The following is a 22,791-nucleotide window of genomic DNA, read 5'->3' on the forward strand; positions in this document are numbered from 1 at the left end:
CTAAATTAAATCAATCACAATTAATTAGAAAATTCCAAACTTTGAAAAAACTATAAATTTTGTGACCGAAAAAACAACACACTATAATAACGATTTATAACGATTTGTATTCATACAGAAATAAGAATTTGAATTTATTCAAACCCATATCTGCCTAAAAAACTCAAAAAAGACTCACTCGGAAATTCATGAATAAAGTTTTGAAGTTGAACCAATTTTACTATCACAATAACTTGTCTGCTTAGGATAAAATAGGCTGACATAAACAAATCTGCACTAGTAAATTCTTGATAAATGTATGATTCATGTTTCGTGGATGAATGTTTGGGATTCATGCGTATTCAAGAACTACTCAGAAACATAGGCCTATATTTAAATATCAAATGCATTGTACTCAAATTCTCACAAAAAAATTCGCTCACCATTACTTGAAAATGGAGAATTATATTTGTAACGTGGAAATGTATTCTTTCTTATTCAGCAAGGAAATATCAAACATCATCGTTCACGTCAAGTTACCATCTCTTTGCACAGCCTTTTCCAATCTTCCAATTTCTCCATCACTTCATCATACTTTACAACTTCAGATTTAAATTCATCCTCTCACTGTATTAATTTTATCATTTTTCGTATAATTTTCTTCATTTAACATGAAAACTTGGATCAAACATCAGAGCTCAAATATTTTAGTGCTACATGCTCTCTGATTACATAGTGTTTTCTTTCACATCATATCCTCCTCCACACCCTCCTACTCCTCATCCTTCTCCACCCTCCGCCTCATCATCCTCCTCCTCCACACCCTCCTCCTCTTCTTCCTTCTCCACCCTCCGCCTCATCATCTCCTCGTCCTCCTCCTCCACACCCTCCTCCTCCCCCTCTTCCTGCTCCACCCTCCGCCTCATCCTCTTCCTCCTCCCACTCCTTCTCATCCTCCTCCTCCTCCTCCTTCTCCTCCACCTCTTCTTTTACTCCTTCTTTTTCTCCTCTGCTCTTAACACATTCACCTGGTTCTTCTCCTTCTTTATCATATTCTTGTTTTTTCCCTTCTCCTCTTCCACTTGAACTTTTCGCATTCATCTACGTTTCTTTACTTTCAACTACTACTCTTCCATACTCTTCATCACTTTACCCTCCCTTGTCTTTCTCACACAGAGCTTTCCTCTTTATAACCCTGTTGTCCTCACTCCTCAACCCCCATCAATTATTATTTTACTTCCAGTTACTCATTCTACATCTTTTCCCTCTCACTTTTTTCTTCCTCATTTCACGCAGCGATACTCCGACAAGACGTGTTTCTCAAGTTTGTTGCGCCGCGCTGCCGCGTCTTCAATCTTTGCAACTGCGAAATATTTTTCGTCATTTTCGGAAGTAGTTGCTTCAAATTGTTCTCGGATGTCCAACATCCACTGCAGATGATGACGCTTTTTGTGATGAACTCGGTTGATGACGAAACTTTTGCCAAGTTGCGAACTTGAAGACTCATTAGATAGATTTTTGGCGGATGCTGTTTGGGAGACTGAAATTGCTACTTTGTCGGTAGAATTGTATCCAACTAATCCCCAATTTCCTGCAGGAATTACAAAACAGACGATATTTCAAGGCAATAATCGAGGAATAATGTGTTCTCTTTTTTTCCATTATGTTTAGTATAATCTATGTAAATAATTCTGAAGGAACTGAAGTGTATCAATGCTATCCAGTCATCAATTGAAAGAAAAAAATCAGATAGTTGTTGGATGAATTGAATAATTGTATTGAATAGTTCCAAATTTTCTTAACTCAATATTATTCGTTAAAAGTGGTAATTGAGTGGAATATTTCTAATTAATTTATCAATTTAAGCAATCTAAATTCAAAATTTATAGTTCCAGTGTTTTATTTTGAACCAAAATTTTATAAAAATTGTACCCGTGAAATTCTAACCTTATCTTGGACTTTGTCACCTATAAATTTGGGAGAGAAATAGCACAAGGACTACCTTATTATTTTATCTTTCAATGTTATCACATTAGTGTCATTTGCATTGTGAATAAATAAAATAAATAAATTTGTGTTGAAGACAAAAATAATTTTATTGAAACCGAATAGCGTTCGCTTCACTCCTCGCACCATCCAAACTTACTTTGAGTCATCGTAATTGTAATTTTTCTTGGGAAACGTGTTATCTAAAAACTTCAGAGTTTTGGTTTTTATCCGATTACCATTTAAGTTCCACTGGAAATCAACCAATAAAATCTACTACCTATCAGACCACTGTGATAAACAAATTAAAATTTTTGACAAAATGATAGTCCACATCAGTAACTAATCCTTCAGTTCAGCTGATGATACGTCGTGATAACAATTGATTTTCTTTAAAATCGATTTGAATATTATTCTATTTATTTATTTAATCATTCAGAATTACACAACTTACAGAAAAGTAGCACAGGCTTATAAGCCCAAAACGGTTCCAATTCTAATTTATACAACAGTCCAAAAGTAGACACTCAATTTACAATTCAAAACACACAAAAATTACACACAATTTACAATTCAAAACACACAAAAATCATTTTCAAATTAAAAAAATACTTCTAAACTAAATTAAATCAATCACAATTAATTAGAAAATTCCAAACTTTGAAAAAACTATAAAATTTTGTGACCGAAAAAACAAACACACTATAATAACGATTTATAACGATTTGTATTCATACAGAAATAAAGAATTTGAATTTATTCAAACCCATATCTGCCTAAAAAACTCAAAAAAGACTCACTCGGAAATTCATGAATAAAGTTTTGAAGTTGAACCAATTTTACTATCACAATAAGCTTGTCTGCTTAGGATAAAATAGGCTGACATAAACAAATCTGCACTAGTAAATTCTTGATAAATGTATGATTCATGTTTCGTGGATGAATGTTTGGGATTCATGCGTATTCAAGAACTACTCAGAAACATAGGCCTATATTTAAATATCAAATGCATTGTACTCAAAATTCTCACAAAAAAATTCGCTCAACCATTACTTGAAAATGGAGAATTATATTTGTAACGTGGGAAATGTATTCTTTCTTATTCAGCAAGGAAATATCAAAACATCATCGTTCACGTCAAGTTACCATCTCTTTGCACAGCCTTTTCCAATCTTCCAATTTCTCCATCACTTCATCATACTTTACAACTTCAGATTTAAATTCATCCTCTCACTGTATTAATTTTATCATTTTTCGTATAATTTTCTTCATTTAACATGAAAACTTGGATCAAACATCAGAGCTCAAATATTTTAGTGCTACATGCTCTCTGATTACATAGTGTTTTCTTTCACATCATATTCTTTATCACTACATTTTGGAAAGCTAATATCTCCGTACACCCTTTAAACTTCTGATTTCAATCCATAGACACACAGTAATCACACATTGCATCAGTTAGTTGACCTTCCATAGAGAAGCGTGAGATTTATTCTCTGGTGGCGTTAATTTGCGATTGGTCGCGCGGCTGAGCCAATCACAGCGCGGGAACCGCAGATCTCCTAATCCCGGTCCCCAATCAACTCTATTGCCGCCTAAATCGTCACGTCCTGTTCCCGGCTGGTCTCACAGACCACAAAATTATCATCGAATCCTCTCTCCACCAATTGCCGCTTCCTTCCTTCTCAGTCCTGAGAGAGCAGAGAGGAAGAGAGTGAATGAGAGAGAGTAAAAGATTCCCCTCTGGATCCAACTGAATGATCACAGATAGGAGAGAGAGAGAGAGAGAGAGAGAGAGAGAGAGAGTGAGTGGTATTTGATTTTTAAGAGATAGAGAAAGAGACATAGGGGCAGTAACAGGTTGTTGGTTGCAAAAGTGAGAAGGACAGAGAGACTGAGCCAGGGTGAGGGAGAAGGGGACAGAGTGAGAGAGAGAGAGTGAGTGTCAGTGAGAGAAAGAGAGAGAGAGTGATAGTGAGAGTGAGGGAATGTGAGAGGGAAAGAGAGTGGAACAGTGAATGAGTCAATGTAGATCTGTAGGGAGTCAAGCAGTCAATTAATGGTTCATTCACTTCAACAGCAGAGTCCGGCTATTTCCTTCAATCTCAATCCAAATGAAAGAGAAGAATGATAATAACAGGTTTTCCGTCGCACCCAAATTTATCCGCCATTTTGGAACCACCACTTTGAATTCAACTTCTTTTTTTATTGAAAGGTGGTCATATGATAGGATTTCCAGGGAAAAGGTATGGTGAAAACCGCACATTGATATCTCAAACCTTTCAAAATTTATTCTCATTCATTTCCTTTATTATAGTATAGAAGATGATAGATAAATGGATGATATATCCATCTATCTATCATCTTCTATACTATAATAGAGGAAAGAACTGGCTTAAAGACGTATACACGTGTAGAGGATAGGGTAATTATGTTTGACGCATCATCACGTCTGAACTACTGGACTGATTTACTTGAAATGCAGCTTATAAATAATTCTTAATCAACTGAGGATTCTTATAGGCCTATTTTCAATTCTTCAGGATTTCATTACGTCAAGTTTTAAAATAGACCCTTGCGAAGCACGGGTTACCTGCTAGTTCAGAATAATTTATTAAACAACTTACAGAAAAGTACCACAGGCGTATAAGCCCAAAACGGTTCCAATTCTAATTTATACAACAGTCCAAATGTAGCTAGGTTATGTGTCACTCATTCTCCTATTACACACTCAATTTACAATTCAAAACACAAAAAATCATTTTCAAATTAAAAAAATACTTCTAAACTAAATAAAAATCAATCACAATTAATTAGAAAATTCCAAACTTTGAAAAAACTATAAAATTTTGTGACCGAAAAGACAAACACACTATAATAACGATTTGTATTCATACAGAAATAAAGAATTTGAATTTATTCAAACCCATATCTGCCCAACAAACTCAAAAATGATTCACTTGTAGATTCATGAATAAAGTTTTTGAAGTTGAACCAATTTTACTATCACAATAAGCTTGTCTGCTGAGGATAAAATAAATTAGGCTGACATTAACAAATCTGCACTAGTAAATTCTTGATAAATGAATGATTCATGGCTAGTAGATGAATTATTTGGATTCATGTGTATTCAAGAACTACTCAGAAACATAGGCCTTTATTTAAATTTCAAATGCATTGTACTCAAAATTCTCACAGTAAAATTCGCTCAACCATTACTTGAAAATGGAGAATTATATTTGTAACGTGGGAAATGTATTCTTTCTCATTCAGCAAGGAAATATCAAAACATCATCGTTCACGTCAAGTTACCATCTCTTTGCACAGCCTTTTCCAATCTTCCAATTTCTCCATCACGTCATCATACTTTACAACTTCAGATTTAAATTAATCCTCTTACTGTATTAATTCTCTTATTTATTTGTATTTTTTGTTCATTCATCATGAAAACTTGGATCGAACATCAGAGCTCATGTAATTTAGTGCTACATGCTCTCTGATTACATAGTGTTTTTTTTCACATATTCTCTATCACTACATTTTAGAAAGCTAATATCTCCGTACACCCTTTAAACTTCTGATTTCAATCCATACACACACAATAATCACACATTGCATCAGTTAGTTGACCTTCTGTGGAGAAGCGTGAGATTTATTCTCTGGCGGCGTTAATTTGCGATTGGTCGCGCGGCTGAGCCAATCACAGCGCGGGAACCGCAGACCTCCTAATCCCGGTCCCCAATCAACTCTATTGCCGCCTAAATCGTCACGTCCTGTTCCCGGCTGGTCTCACAGACCACAAAATTATCATCGAATCCTCTCTCCACCAATTGCCGCTTCCTTCCTTCTCAGTCCTGAGAGAGCAGAGAGGAAGAGAGTGAATGAGAGAGAGTAAAAGATTCCCCTCTGGATCCAACTGAATGATCACAGATAGGAGAGAGAGAGAGAGAGAGAGAGAGAGAGAGAGAGTGAGTGGTATTTGATTTTTAAGAGATAGAGAAAGAGACATAGGGGCAGTAACAGGTTGTTGGTTGCAAAAGTGAGAAGGACAGAGAGACTGAGCCAGGGTGAGGGAGAAGGGGACAGAGTGAGAGAGAGAGAGTGAGTGTCAGTGAGAGAAAGAGAGAGAGAGTGATAGTGAGAGTGAGGGAATGTGAGAGGGAAAGAGAGTGGAACAGTGAATGAGTCAATGTAGATCTGTAGGGAGTCAAGCAGTCAATTAATGGTTCATTCACTTCAACAGCAGAGTCCGGCTATTTCCTTCAATCTCAATCCAAATGAAAGAGAAGAAGACACTCCTCCTCTCTCTATCCCACTCAATTTTTGAGAGAAAGAGAGTGGGGAAAAAGGTTGAGGAATTAGTTTATAATAGATCAGTTTGTGAATAAGATTTAGTCGATGAAAATGAATTATACTATACAATAGATTACTTTTTCGATGTTTTTTCTTGAAAATACGGTTTTAGAACATGATTTATGTTGAAAATTAATAAACTAAATAATGATTACGTGTATTTTAAATGGTTTGAACTCAACACTCGTTGAGCAGGATAAATGTGCGACTCAATTCGATGGTGATATTATAATTATGTGTTGTGGATGCACATAAAACTGTGAAGTTTGAACATTTATAATGTTCATTCTTGGAGAAGGATTTCCTTTGATTTTCTCCCAATTAACACTCTACGTTTCCACTTGATCAAAGAGTGGTGAGAAGAAGAAGAAGAAGAAGAGAGAGAGAGATAAATAGAAGAAGAAGAAGAGAGAGAGAGAAATAGAAGAAAATATAGATGTATAAAGAGAGAGAGAGATATTAGATTAGATTAGAGTTCTTTATTCTTGTTTGTTATATATTTGTTGTATATTAGTTCATACACCAATTTGAATTAGATGAAATATTGCTAATTATTCAACGCTCGAGAGAGAGAGAGAAAATATTCAAAAATTGATGGTCCATTCTCTCCAACCATCAGAATGCTGCTCTCTCTATCCTTCTCAATCTCACATAAGTTATTGAAGAGAAGGGACAGAATTGAAGTAAGAGACAATGTTTGAGAAGAGAGAAATATTGAGAGCGAGTGAGAGATCCGTGGGAGAGAGCCAAGCGGCATTGATGGTTCGTTCACTTCAACAGGAGAGAGCAAAGGCAGCAGCTAAGTGACACTGATAGATAAACAATCACGTTCCCCTGGGAGAGCTTCAAACTCGACTGTATGATGACCAAGAGCTGAGAATGCCCGTCCAGTATGCATGGGAAAGAGTGAGAAACTCTGAACGAGAGAGACAGAGACGTCCGATTGTGTGCCTTGTGATTAATGGTTCATTCACTTCAACAGCAGAGTCCGGCTATTTCCTTCAATCTCAATCCAAATGAAAGAGAAGAAGACACTCCTCCTCTCTCTATCCCACTCAATTTTTGAGAGAAAGAGAGTGGGGAAAAAGGTTGAGGAATTAGTTTATAATAGATCAGTTTGTGAATAAGATTTAGTCGATGAAAATGAATTATACTATAGTGAGGTCCACATTATGATGACAATATTTAATCAACTTTGGTTTTGCTATCCTTGTCTATCATTCGACAAAGCCGGTGGTACTATCCTTTTATAGGTCCACAACGATACCAATTATGTTTTTGACAGCGTAGAAATATAATTAATTAATGCAGAGAATCGGCATCGCTATTCTTCTATCTTTATCCACTGCCATTATAACGTGGACCTCACTATATACAATAGATTACTTTTTCGATGTTTTTTCTTGTAAATACAGTATTAGAACATGATTTATGTTGAAAATTAATAAACTAAATAATGATTACGTGTATTTTAAATGGTTTGAACTCAACACTCGTTGAGCAGGATAAATGTGTGACTCAATTCGATGGTGATATTATAATTATGTGTTGTGGATGCACATAAAACTGTGAAGTTTGAACATTTATAATGTTCATTCTTGGAGAAGGATTTCCTTTGATTTCCTCCCAATTAACACTCTACGTTTTCACTCAATCAAAGAGTGTTGAGAAGAAGAAGAAGAAGAAGAGAGAGAGAGATAAATGAGAGAAGAGAGAGAGAGAAATAGAAGAAAATATAGATGTATAAAGAGAGAGAGAGAGATATTAGATTAGATTAGAGTTCTTTATTCTTGTTTGTTATATATTTGTTGTATATTAGTTCATACACCAATTTGAATTAGATGGAATATTGCTAATTATTCAACGCTCGAGAAGGAGAGAGAGAGAGAGAAAAAATATTCAAAAATTGATGGTCCATTCTCTCCAACCATCAGAATGCTGCTCTCTTTATCCTTCTCAATCTCACATAACTTATTGAAGAGAAGAGGACAGAATTGAAGTAAGAGACAATGTTTGAGAAGAGAGAAATATTGAGAGCGAGTGAGAGATCCGTGGGAGAGAGCCAAGGCGGCAATTGATGGTTCGTTCACTTCAACAGGAGAGAGCAAAGGCAGCTAAGTGACACTGATAGAATAAACAATCACGTTCCCCTGGGAGAGCTTCAAACTCGACTGTATGATGACCCAAGAGCTGAGAATGCCCGTCCAGTATGCATGGGAAAGAGTGAGAAACTCTGACCGAGAGAGACAGAGACGTCCGATTGTGTGCCTTGTGATTGATGGATGATCTTGACCATCGGATGAAACTTGCATTGAAATCAAATGTGTTTATAATAATGAAGATTATATATAAAGATTATATAATTCTATAGTAAAGATTTATATCTTCGACTCATAGAAAAGGATAAATTTTGTTCAATTGCTGATCAAAGGAAAAGTAAGTACCAGTTAACAGTATTCGTTTGTGATAATGCTAAAGCATCAAATATTTCGTCTTTAATAATAATAATTATACAGTATCAATTGTAAAATATCGTGTGACCTGGAGGGTTCAGGTCTGCTGTCAGTGTTTTCAGGTCGCACCTGATCAATTTCAGGGACTCTGACATGACCTAACGACTGTTTTTGACCATAATAAAATATACATGATGATTGTACAGTGTAGATTGGATGTCCTTCATTTGGCGGAGTTGGGGCTTGAATCCTCTTTGATACTTCAACTTGAATGATATTGAAGAGTTTGAAAAGAACAAGTTATGGAGCTAAAAGTATAAACTTTATTTTTAAAGCTTGACAACAGATCTAGCAAGAGCTCACAGTTCGCTGAACTGTGATCTGAACTACATTTGGACAGTTGTGAAAATTAGAATTGGAACCGTTTTGGGTAAGTTAGCCTGTGCTACTTTTTTGTAAGTTGTATAATTCTGAATGATTGAATAATTAAATAAATAAACCCTAGAACCCTAATATTATCGTTGACATGCTCTAGATTGCTAGATTGTATTCCATGTTAATTCAACCATAAATTCCCATGAATTTAGTTGTATTTGAAATCTTGACAAACCCTTTCCAGGAATCATTGTTATTTGATCCATACAGCCTCAACATGCTTCCAATTGCCGATGTATTTCTGAGAAATGTAACTTGTTTCTATGTGGAGATAAGTGAGCCATTCAAGGAAAATGGAACCAATTTTGAGGATAGCCTACAGGTGAAACAATTTGTCAGTGAAGGAATATCAAGGTAATAAGAATATGGAATGGAAATGGACCAGGTTAAATGGAGAATGTATTATTCTGGAGACAGACATATTTCATGGCTACCAGCTCTTATATTATTCGGGTGAAGAGGTGACGTTCTTTGAAAGATGTTATTATTATTGTATAGAACTGTGTTGTCTATATATTTTCAAATATTTATGTATTGGTGTTACCCTGTTTCTGGAACAAAACAAAGCATCACTAACAGCTCTTCACATCTTGGGGAAATTACAAAACCTCGATCTCTAACACTACTAGGTGAGTTTCTCTCACTCAATGATGCCAATTTTCTAAAGTCAATTATGAATGAATTACTCGATAATTTCAAATGCATTAATTATCCTTGGGAACGTTGCAACGGTGATAATAGACAATCCTTCTGCTAATCTAACTAGGTATAAATGTTGGAAGATGAAATATAATGCTTCTCTCTACCACAAATCACTCCTAAGGAGTCAAATATTAATTCTATCATACAATTTTCCACCTGACGCCATGAAGAACCTGGATAAGCTTATAATCCGGATAATTATTAAGTCTGGTATACCTTCTAGTCTAGGAGAAGCTTCAGATCTTTCTGAGTACTATAGTGATTAGTCTGGAATTGAAAAAAGCAGTCGTTAAGTCATGTCAGAGGCCCTGAAATTGATCAGTTGCGACCTGAAAACTCTGACACCAGACCTGAGCCAGCTAGGTCACACGATATTATTATTATAGTCTGGAATTACAGACATGTTCTCACCCAAGAATTTAATTGGTAGAACTATCATTCGCTACTTTGTCGAGGCACTCACTACTTGATTTTTGGTATCACTTATTTGTTATTTTCTGCTCTCTTTAACATTCTGTTTATTTTAGTTCAAGCCTTGAATGTTTTTTGTTTTATTTTTGAGTTTGTTCAATTTGAGGATTCAATCTTTCTCATTGTATATTCACTTACGTTTTTGACTAGATCATTACACTATACATTATTTTGCTTACTGTGTTACTACTTGATTCATCATTATTTCGTATATTTTTTGTATTTTGCTATACACTGGAATCATATTTATGTATTTTCCACAATCACATGTTTTTCCGACTTTCCGGCTGGCGATCGTGTGATCAAACCGTAAATGTGTGTTTAATTATTGTGTATTAATTTATAATTTAATGGAGAATAAAAGCATTTTTCTATTCTATTCTAGTGATTAGTCTGAGTTGAGTGGTTAAGTGGTAGAGTGAACATTACTGTCCAAACTTTGCCACGTAAAAAATAAAAAGTCACTTTATTCTGTTATTCTATAGTAGGACATTAGATGCATTATATTATGAAAAAACGTGAAAAAATGTCAATAATTTTATCCCGAACACCAACCATCTTCTCAAAAATACACAGACATCTCATTCAAATCATGAGAAGCAGGCTATTCTGACTGATGGTGGCAGTATGAAAGGGAGACAACCCACGCCTCAACTACTGGTTTCTTTTGCATAATATGAATGATCGCTGCTTGATGTTTTCTGCTACAGTAGTGAGTAGATTCACTCTAAACTGTCTGAATTTCTTGCAAAGTAACATCAATGTGCTTTCCATTCAAACATGCTGACCGTTCTAGACTCAAGGATGGCATATAGCTGTAGATCTATACACTATTCTTGTTCTAGAATTCACTTCAACTGTCAGCTATTCTCATAAACAACGCCAATTTGCTTCTTATTCAACCTATGCTGACAGTTTGTACTGAATCGTACCAACGCCGCTCTTCTCCTGCCTATATATATAACCTCTCGCGTCGTGCAACCTTCTTTTATTCATGCGCGGATTATGCATACCGCTGGCGGTGATTTATGGTTTCATTTTGAATAATAAAGGCTTCAGTCTCGTCCGTCACTCATGATGAACAACTAACCGTCTGCTGCCCGCCACCGCAAACAATTCAATTATTCACCAGCGTTTTCGCTACACAACTTAGTCTACTAACCAGATTTACTTCTGAACATAATTTGTCTATCGCCGATGTGAAAATGATGTAGATGGGATTTGGTTGTAGAGGATCAGTAGAATTCCCACTACAAAACATTCAAGATTTGGTCTATTTTACGATTATTTATTTATTTATTTATTCGTGGACAGAATCACAAATCACATAAAAATGATTAGGAATGAACAACAGGCTTGGCCCAAATCTATTCCATTCCCAAATTTTGATAAATTAATAAAATGTTTAAAAATAGGTTATGTTTCTACTGTAAAACATTCAAGTTCAATTTTTGTCCAAAAATATATACAAGCTAAACATTTTGAATTCATAGAAATTAAAACACCAAACTGTATTTAAATATAACACTTAATTATCACTTCATATTGAATTAATCATGTTATTTTATAAAATTTTGAACCCAAAAATAAACACAACTTCAAATTATAATTACCTTATGCTTTTAGAAAAATTATTTGTATAATTTTTACTTTTATTTACTACTACTATAATATTTTTTACATAGTACTTTTTAATTATTTTTATAAGTTTTTGGACAACTTATATGCTAGTCAGTTTTTGACTCAATATTTACAGTAGAAAAAGCTCTCAGTTCTATTTATATAGCTTTCATTGAATATTTGAAATAATTGTAATACAGTAATAATATTCTAGCAGTTGGTTATACTGCAATTTCCAAAAGAATCTTTCATCAACCTTATTGTATTGTTTGTTATGAATGACAATTATTGTAAGTTTAGTATTTCCATCATACGCTTGGAATCACCTTAGCTTGTAGAATTATCTTATTGAATAGAAAGTAGGATTTAGTTCTCGATTTTGAGTGTCGGTTGGCGTATGTAGTATATTAATATGTAGTTTGATGTATTTGTATTGTTTTTTAAGAATAAAAAATGTTAATTTAATTTTTTCATGAATAAAAATATTTAAGAATTGAAAATATTTAAAATATTCAAGTTTTTTGAAGAATAAAAATTGTTAATTCAGTTTTTTCACCAACTATGACAAATAAATGAATTGAATAAACTGATTCGAGAGGGAAACAGTTTTGGAGTGATCCTATTGATCCTCTTCCAATATTATTAACTATATTATGACTGTGTATTCGTAAATAAATCAATAACATTTTATAATCATCCTAGAATTTGTGAGATTGGTTTGGATGAACTCTCTATATAGATTGGTTGATGTTAATTGTCTTTGATGGTTCGATTCTATCATGAGAATCAGGAAAATAGCTTTTTCAAATAGTTGTCTATTGCCAATATAGATGCAGATGAACTTGCTGATAGGAACCGGAATCTTATTACATTTTCACTAAGTGATTGCGCACATTACAAGAGTACCTGGTTTTTTTTAATAAAACCTAAATTGAGCCAGTAAAATATTCACCCTCACTAGGAGAGCGAAAGCTATTGAAGCGGTAGTTCGGTCCCCTTCTTTATGATTATGAAACTCGGGATTCTACTCATTTTTGGCAGAGAAGTTGCATATATAATTCAGAAGCAACATATATTTAGAAGTTTAATGAAGAAACTAATGTTGGCAAATATGAGATGAATCTTGTTTCTCAAGTCTGAGAATCTAGGATAATAATTGTTATATTCGACGCATATTAGTTTAGATTAGAATAGATGTCTCTCATCCATAAAATTTCCTTTAAATTGTCTTTATTTCCATAAAATAGAATTAATAGCTATTTATGTATTAAGAGCGACTTTATCGCTCGCGCAAAACAGTTATCACGCGATGCGAAGCGGAGCGTGATAATTTTGCAACGGCGATAAAGAAGCATTACGCGCGAATTTCATTCAAAGATTTTTCTACAACTGCACAAACCTGTTGAATCACTTATATCTGGCGGAGTTTATAATAATTCGTCTACACTGATATCCATAATGGCTGTATAATCGGTACAATTACCGACTTTTTAGGTTGAGATCTGACCGAGAGTGGTTTGTCTTTTGGCGATCTGCTTATCATCAGCTGATTAGCGAGCGTAAAGAAACTTTTCTGCGCATGTGCGAATGATTAGCGAGCGTAAAGAGAATTTACTGCGCTTGCGCAGATGGTTAGCGAGCAAATAGTAGATTCTCCTCAGAAATGAGCTGTTTTACGAGGAGAATTGAGTATGTAAATTCTTTCTTTACGCACAGTTGTAGAAAAATCAATTTATGGCCATTTTATCTAAATGGCCATAAATTGATTTAATTCTATTTTATGGGAGAATGCTGAAATTGTATACATCAACTGATTCTTTTTATTCTTTGACTTACCAATCTTATAAAATAACCACATGGGTATTTATGGAGGTGCATTATCATTTTCAACATTCATAACCTGGAAGAATAGAAATGGTATAGAAATCATTACATTTTTGTCTTGAATCATCAAATTTTTCAATTTCCTCACGTTTCTCTGTAGAAAACTCATGTGAACTAAATAATAACCTTCAGTCTATCTAATGAAAGTCAGCCGGGTTGGTCTAGTGCTAAGGAACGTTATAAACTTTTGTCTGCTAGCACATTCTGGTTTGTGGGTTCGAATCCCGCCGATGGCATGGACGTTTGTTTGATCATCTCATCGATTCACCCACGCACAAGCAGGAAGCTTATGTGGGCATCATCCGAGAAAAAATGGATAAAACATCAACATTTTGGAATTTCTCGCTTATTTCCAGCAACAAATATTGGTCCCAATAGATTAAAATTTGGCCATAGCTATAGATTAGTAGTATGACAGATCCCTTCTGATGATATTGAAAAAAAAGTAATTATTAATTCATCACAAAAGCCATAATTCTAACCACTTTCTGTGGTGAAAGTTTTTTACAATGATTATAAGAATTTAATTTCATAAAGATTAAGTAAATCCACCTCAAAAATTGGATTTTTTTTTGTCAAAATTAGAACATTTCCTCCAACATTTATGAATCAAACTTTGTTTTCTTGCTCAAGTCCAAGTAGTTCTTTAATAGTTTCCTCCACCACTTTCAGGATATCTGGTGTGTTTTCCAACTTGGTTAGAATCTTATCAAAGATGTCTTCTCCGATATCATCTTCATCATTGAAAACCAATAGCATCTCTTCCACTTTATTCAACGGTGCACTTATTTCTGCAGCAATCTTCGGTAGTGACGTCAGCACTAGTTGCGTAATGGCTGATTTACTATACTTGTTGTAAACGTTGGATTTCATCTTCATTTCCAAGGCTTGGGCCTTCCCCACCTTTAAAAGAGGGTAGATTGATTATTCATGAATAAAATTAGATTTCCTTATTATGAATCTAATCATGAAATGAAAGATTTGGGAATCAATCCTCATTGTCTTATTAGAGTGAAATCAATCCTGAAGGTATAAAGGAAACATTATTCTTATTCTTAAATGAATGAATCGATTCTAAATTTGTGATTTGGATAAATGGAGAAAAGGAGTACAGTACATAATGGAATTATTGTAAGATTATGAGATTTCATTTATTTGCAATACGAATGAGACTAATGTAATAACATTGGTAGATAAAATAATAAGGTATTCCTAGTGCTATTTTTCTTCCAAATTTGTAGGTGACACAATCCAAGATGAGGTTAGAATTTCAACAGGACAATTTTCACAGAATTCTAGTCCAAAATAAACATGAAAACTATAGATTTTGAATTTTGATGGCTTGAATTAATAAATTGATTAAAAATATTCCACTCAATTACCACTTGTAATAAATAATATTGAGTTATTTAAGAAAATTTGGAACCATTGAAGAAACACAAACTTGTAAACACTAAAGCTCAGCTGGAAAGCTTCAATTTCATTAATTGATAGAATATAATATATAGATATAAATAGATAGATTGATTGATTGATAGATAGATAGATTGATAGAATATAATAGATAGAATATAAGATCAAGGAAAGAATTAATACGTGAATGGATAAATAACTGTATGGAATAGAAAATCTCCAATACTTGAAACTTGAAGCTTATACAACGCAAGCTGATGAATGGAGTTTTCAATAGATTCGTTGTATCAAATAAAATTTTCTATGAAAAAATTACAAATGAAAATGCTGCCTTCAACAGCATAGAGATTCCAAAAATAGCCTACACACAGAGCTTTTTGCATTTTTCATAGAGGAAACGTAATTTCAGATGAAAACCTCTTCTAACGCTTCGGTATAAACATAGAGAAACGGATACTACAGAGTAATATCTGATCTCTGTAATAAGCTTTTAGTATTTTGAAAGCTTGGATTAGTAGTATGTAATCGCTCTTGTAGAATTATAAGTCTTGTTTGATGCACAATTCTTCACAATTCTTAGTGCTATAAATCCTTGTTATCCACTCCACTATTCTAATAATCTCTCTCTCTCTCTCTCTCTATTTCGGTCGCCCTCTTTTCTCTGTATTCAGCTTCAACGGTCTCAACAGTCGGAACTTGCACAGTGGTTATGAAACCCTGCTTTCCGGGTTCTTATCAAAAAGTCAATAGGTTTCCTGGACAATAAGCACTCTTGAACCTTTTGTGCCCACGTTCTAGGGGTTTCCCGGGTCGTGAACTGTGTATTATAAATATATGGGTCACGTCTAAGTGCTGGAACAAGAACCTATGCTATATATTCCAGTGGATATGCTTGAATGTCTTGCCAAAGATTTTAGAGTATTAAAAATCTTAAGATCCAGAAAGCACATAATTAGACAAACGATTTGCCTGGTAACTCTAGAAACTCTACTATTTCATTAATATACTATTAGACTATACTATTGTAATATAGTATTGGATTATTATCTATTTCTGTGATGAGTAACTTAGTTTAAACAAAGATTTAAGCAGTTGTTTTGTTTGGATTTCAAATCTTTTTGCAACAAACAAATTGTATGGAACAGAAACTTTGTAACTAATATAGTGTTAGTCACTTCAATCAGGATATGTGAGCTTTTGTTCTTATGAGATAATGAACTATTCTTAACGATTTCTGTAAAAACAATTGAAGTGAAGTGTAATAAATCATTCTCTACCTTTTCTGTAACAATAGCCACTGCTTCCCCCTTCATTTTAATGCAATTTCCTTCTGCCAAAGATGCCTTCAGTGCCTTTTCTCTTTCTCCCTCAGCGATTTTTTGAACTTTGTAGCTCTCCGCGTCTGCTGGCATCTGCACTTTGACTCTCAATTCTTTCTCCATCTTCAGTACTTCTCTTTCCTCTAACTCGATACCTGATAATCCACTATATATTATTTGGTTGCATTAAAATGTCAATCTCCCAATCGAGAATTAATCTTTCATTAAAGTAAGCGTTCTATTGTTTCTCAATCTGCATCATATTCTTCCTGTTGTGAAAAAATTACGTTAATTCAAATAGCATGATAAACTTTCAATAAGAATCTTATCTATACGTTATAACTCTTAAAATACTGGAGACCCATATCAATAAATCATGAGAAAATTTGTTTCATCTTCGAATTCACTTGGAAAATACTTTTTAATAGAAGTATTTGTGAACAATAGAATGGAAAATTAAAGTAATGTGCATAAGGAACTGCCGCGAGCTGTTTTCGATGTTGGCGCTGGCAGAGCAGACGACTGCGTTGGTGAGACGCTCGTTCTCGGCCTCCTTCACTTGGGCGTCTCTCTCGCACTGCGCCTCGCTTATGGCTGCGTTACGTTTGATCTGCGCTATTTGCGCCTTGCCTAGCGACTGTAGGTATTGGTCGTCATCTGTAACATACTTTACTTTTCTTGTTCGTCACAATTACTGAACTGCATTAAGGAAGCAACGATCCCGCCGTATATGACACGACAAAGTTTAATCTAATATCTACCATCCCTCATATTTCAACACAACAGATCCCACATAACATACATCAATCAAACATTATTCAACAAGGAAGTCTGCTAACCAGCATACTCAATATAGCATGCATAGGCATACTCAATGGGATTTGATGTTAAATTCAAAGTAATCTAATGGAATTTAATATTGAATTCATAATAATTCAATAGATTTCAATATTAAATTAATAGTAATATAGGCCTGATGGAATTCAATTTCAATAGTGATTGTAACACTCAAAGTCGAGTCCCTCATCTCTCTGTCTGTAACAAACATAATCAAATGTAATTCAATATTTGAATTAACAGTAATTAAATGGAATTAAATTTCAGTAGTAACTGTAACATCTAAGTATCTCTACTTCTCAACTATGTAGAATACAATGATCGTAATCCAAAAATGAATTTTCAATCGTGAATTTAAGATCACTAAACATGGGGTAATATTGTTAACAGTATAAAAATTAAGACATTTGTCTATCTACTTTGTGATGTTTTGCCGCTTTCCAAAATCTCGGTAAATTATTCACTCCAATTCAGATACTACAATAAGTTTATTCAAGTGTGCTCTCTTCAAAATAGTAGGCCTATTCAATAATTAATAAAATTATAACATATCATTAATCATTCAAGTATCGCAAGCAATCAGCTGCCCTCGATGTTTTGATATCAATATGAATATGAAATATCCTGCTTTTCCAATATTAAGTACTTGTTAAATACCAAAATGGTCAATTCTTCAATGATAACGCTACTTGATGGAAGCTCTAAGAAATATTTGGAACAATCTTGATGTTTTCGAGATTATCTAAATGGTTCTTGCTTTACTGGATGCCTTATTGTCCTTCCATATAACTTATAATTCCATTCCTTATTATGCAGTCAATAGACAAACTCTTTATTTCAAGTTCTCTTATTTATCCTTCTATTACAATAAGTTCAATCATTTGCGGAAAGGATCAACAGGTGCTTAAGCAGCGTTTACACCAAAGTTATTAACAAAATGTTAATAACTTAATCGTAATAGATTCTATTATATTGAATATAACTTATCATACACATGATGAACATATGTGTTTGTCAAGTTCCATTCAATCTAATAGAATCTATGAGGATTGAGTTATTAAAATTTTGTTAGTAACTTTGGTGTAAACCCAGCTTTAATCCCAATACTGCCCCTTTTCCAATTTGAACAACACACACTCCAAAAATAAAGGCTGTAGAAGTCATTTTCTGAAATTAACAATTCACAGCACAAAAACAAACAAATAATAACATTGAATTCAGAAATATTCAATATGAACTTAGAATAAGAGAGAAATCAAATGAATAATCGAAAATGTCTAATTCTATTCTAATTGTTTATTAGAATATGGGCTTAAGTACACTCGACAATAAATTTTCCATTTTTCGACCGAATTTGACTTATGATGCATGATTTCGAACCGCCTTGACGAGCCGAGAAGAATGAAGTGTATTACGATGAAATCTGTGCATTGTGTCAAAAGTTATGTGTTTGAAATTTTGATCATTGAGATGTCCTCTAGCGCGCCTTTCTACTAAAAAATACTGAAATTAAGTGCATCTAACGGGTGATTCTCATAGAACATAATCTCATGAACTAATGTCATTGTGCGAAATATCAATGTGAGGACAATGTAGTTGGTGATGATGGCTGAAGCTGAAAATTAGGTGTTTTTCACAATACAAGGAGCATTATTGTCAGGTGTACCTGGAAATCTATATGAGATAGAGCGTTCTACCTGATCTCAGATTGTAGAGTTCAAAAGGTAGAGCCTAGAGGGATTTTGAATTAAACATCTAAATGGTGACAATCGGAAGATATTGTTGATCAACAACTAAACTTCATCAAAATAGATTTTTTCTTTAAATTTCACTCATTTTTGAAAAATCATAACTCAGTACTCATTGGAGATAGAGAGTTCCGAATGATCTCATTTTATTCATCATTCTATAATCTGAAAAAATGACGGGAGCAAATTTTTCTTTCTGATTACGAGATTTGGCAGAAATAGCTGAAAACTGGAAAATGAGACCGAAAATTTTCGGGTTTTTGGGCCACCCTGTATCTAGCACAAGGAAATTTTGCATGAAAAAAATTGGTTCTGGACTTCTCTTATGTACCCAAATAATATATTAGAAAATCAGAACTACAATATAAATTGCAAACACATCCCTTTTTTTATGTCGATATTGACTGGACTATACAGCTGTTTTTTATGTTCTTCAAGAACAGCAATAGATGCCATACACAATAAATATGCTACCTTGAAAGATATAGAATTAGCTAAAACAAATTTGTGGAATGTGTATGATTAGTGACCTTGAATGTCGCGAATAGTGAATGACATGATGCCAATGCCCATGTTGTGGAGATCGGGTACAGCGGTCTCCCTGATGGAGGCGGCGACTGCTACCCTCTCCCTGTAGGCCTGCTCCACTGTCAGCTGAGCCAGGCTGCTCCTCAAATGTCCCTCCAGGGTGCGCTGCATCGCCGCACCTATTTCCCTCTCGCTTTTCCCCAGGAAGTGGCGGGCTGCTACCGCTACACTGTCTCTCAGAACCTAGATAGAGACAAATTAAAATTATATCTTAGTTGGTTAGATTCTTAAACTTGTGCCATTTCAAAAACAATAATATTGTTCAATATGAAATGAATAAATAAATTTATAAATGGAGTATTTCAATACGGTTAGTTGAATGTTTAACTATAAAAAATAACTTTTACTATTACTACTTACTTACGAAGCGCTACAGCCCTGCGTGGACCTTGGCCTCCTCAACAATTCGCCTCCATTCATCTCTCTAACTAGCCAATCTCTTCCAGTTCCTCACTCCCAGGCACGCTAGATCTCTTTCTACATACTGCAGCCAACGTGTTCTCGGGCGACCTCTTTTCCTCGTTCCCTCCATTTTTCCAACAAGCATCTGCCTCTGCATCCTATTGTTCTCCATTCTTTGCACATGTTCCAATCAGCTGATTCGTCTAGACTTCATGAATCGTACTATATCTTTTCCCCGCAGAATGTTATTTATCTCTGCATTGCTTCTGATTCTCTACTCTCCATTTTCGCATAAGGGGCCATGAATTCTTAGTATTTTTCTTTCGAAAATCCTCAATGCGTTCATATTTTGGGAGTTGAGAACCCAAGTTTCACATTCATTACAGGTCTTACTAGTATTTCTGTGAACAGTAGACCTCGCACTCAGTAAGTTACATTGACCTGTTGTAATGTTTTCTCAAAAATAAATAAATAATTTATCAATTTAAAATGTCTAGAAAAAATCCTAAATAAACATAGAGCTTTCTGTCCTATCGTACCGTGACGTGTCGTCGCGGAATGTGAATGTGAGCGCTGTTATCAGGTCTGGCTGCAACTGTCTACAACGTTGATGGAAAGATATTAAATTTTCAAGATTTTCGATGTTTTTGAACGGGTAGTATTATAGTCCACTAGACAGCTGATTTCTGATGAATAATACTATAGTCTGATTTTTAATTTCCTTGCCCTATTACCATAGGTAAGGAAAGTATTGCTCTCCGAAAAAAATTAAGGTACCCCAATTTCTAAATTTCTATACGTTTCAAGGTCCCCTGAGTCCGAAAAAGTGGTTTTTGGGTATTGGTCTGTATGTGTGTGTGTGTGTGTGTGTGTGTGTGTGTGTGTTGTGTGTGTGTGTGTGTGTGGTGTGTGTGTGTGTGTGTGTGTGTATTGTGTGTCAGAAGGGTATTGTGTGGAATGGTATCATAGACCTTAGCCAAGTCCAGATACACTGACAATGTTTTTTTATTATTCTGGAAACTATCGGTCACTATTCTAACCAAAAAGTGGTTTTTGGGTATTGGTCTGTATGTATTTGGTATTGGTCTGTATTGTGTGTGTGTGTGTATGAGTGTATGTGCGTCTGTGTACACGATATCTCATCTCCCAGTTAACGGAATGACTTGAAATTTGGAACGTAAGGTCCTTACACTATAAGGATCCGACACGAACAATTTCGATCAGATGCAATCCAACATGGCGGCTAAAATGACAAAAATGTTGTCAAAAACAGGGTTTTTCGCGATTTTCTCGAAAACGGCTCCAACGATTTTGATCAAATTTAAATCTGAAATAGTCATTGATAAGCTCTATCATCTGCAACAAGTCCTATATCTGTAAAAATTTCAGGAGCTTTGCCCCATCTATGCAAAGTTTGATTTTAGATTCTCAATTATCAGGCTTCAGATACAATTTAAACAAAAAATTTCCACCTAGAATTGAAAATAAGCTTAAAATCCGAGAAAATGTGATAATTGCAAACTGTTGGCAACTGTTGGTTCTATTAAATCATTCACTACGAAGAGATAGCAGATATAGTGTGTTTCCAGCGTTATTGACCTATCACCAGCTGTCTCATATCTTTGAATAGTAGACTTGAGATGCGCGAGTACACTAGCGTCAGGTGATCAATTTTCTTAACGGCAAGGAAAGTTGTGTGAGTGTGCCACACCAGATTTTTTACTCTACGTCGACGCGCAATTTAAAAAAGATCATACCTGTCAAATCTCATGAAAAACTATTACCGCGTTTCGCTGTAAACGCGCAACAAATAAACATATAAACATTCAAACATTAAGAGAAATGCCAAACCGTCGACTTGAATCTTATACCTCACTTCGCTCGGTCAATAAGTGTTTGATATAGTTTTCCTTGTACTATTGTATAATATTTGTAAATTTCATCTTTCAGCCTATATTATTGAAATATTGTGTTTGATTTGAAAATATTACAAGGGTACTAGTATTACTTATTTTCAATGATCAATTTATAAAAATTACCTTGCACTGTGCCACGCAGCTAACAGATACCGGTACTCCGTACAGCGTTTCGACTTGCTCGCATTTGGGGAAAGTGGTAATCAGGTTTAGTGACATAAACTGCACATCGGTCAGTCCCTGCCACGACCACACCCAACCGCCCACTATGTATCTCGTCCTGTTGCAACAAATTTAAACACAATTAGATCTTAGAAGATAAACAGATATTATCTTATAATTGAATTAAAATTTAAACGTTGTAAGAATGAAACATAAATAAAAGAATCAAAACAGTAGAGATGGATAAGATCTCAGAATCCAAAGAAAAGCTTAGTAGATTCAAGAACCAATGCAATAATCTGAATAGTGAAAGTTTAATAATAAAATTTTGTTACCTTGCTTGTATGTTGGAAGGGTTTGTCTGAGAAAAATTGTCAATACAATACTATATTTTAAAAATATCAATTTAACAGTTGATACATTTTATATAATAGACTCTCTTGTGATTTGTTTAGGGCTGGAGTGTACACCCAGTGCCAAAATACCTGTCATAAAATTTCTGATTGGGATCGATTTAGTATGT

The 22,791-nt window shown here is 34.5% G+C and overlaps 2 protein-coding genes across 10 annotated transcripts in view; one reads left to right on the forward strand and one right to left on the reverse strand.

Moving 5' to 3' along the window:
• LOC111057005 (collagen alpha chain CG42342) overlaps window positions 1-22,791 on the forward strand; it is a 425,109-nt gene that overhangs the window by 115,610 nt on the left and 286,708 nt on the right. The window lies entirely within an intron of this gene.
• LOC111048044 (flotillin-2) lies at window positions 14,490-16,765 on the reverse strand. Its single transcript, XM_039419464.1, has 2 exons — window positions 16,574-16,765; window positions 14,490-14,786 (listed from the first exon to the last, which is right to left on the reverse strand). The coding sequence occupies exons 1-2, from the start codon at window positions 16,736-16,738 to the stop codon at window positions 14,493-14,495; spliced, it is 459 nt and encodes a 152-aa protein (XP_039275398.1). The 5' UTR covers window positions 16,739-16,765; the 3' UTR covers window positions 14,490-14,492.

The sequence above is a fragment of the Nilaparvata lugens genome, chromosome 1 (assembly GCF_014356525.2).
Source record: "Nilaparvata lugens isolate BPH chromosome 1, ASM1435652v1, whole genome shotgun sequence".
In the NCBI taxonomy this organism is placed as follows: Eukaryota; Metazoa; Arthropoda; class Insecta; order Hemiptera; family Delphacidae; genus Nilaparvata; species Nilaparvata lugens.

Bases quoted from the DNA above. Each gene is read 5' to 3' on its own strand.
- LOC111048044 (XM_039419464.1), bottom strand. From the start codon at position 16,738: ATGGAGAAAGAATTGAGAGTCAAAGTGCAGATGCCAGCAGACGCGGAG. The intron at 14,787-16,573 runs GTAGAGAATGAT...CCTCTTTTAAAG, and splicing joins TGGCTATTGTTACAGAAAAG to GTGGGGAAGGCCCAAGCCTT.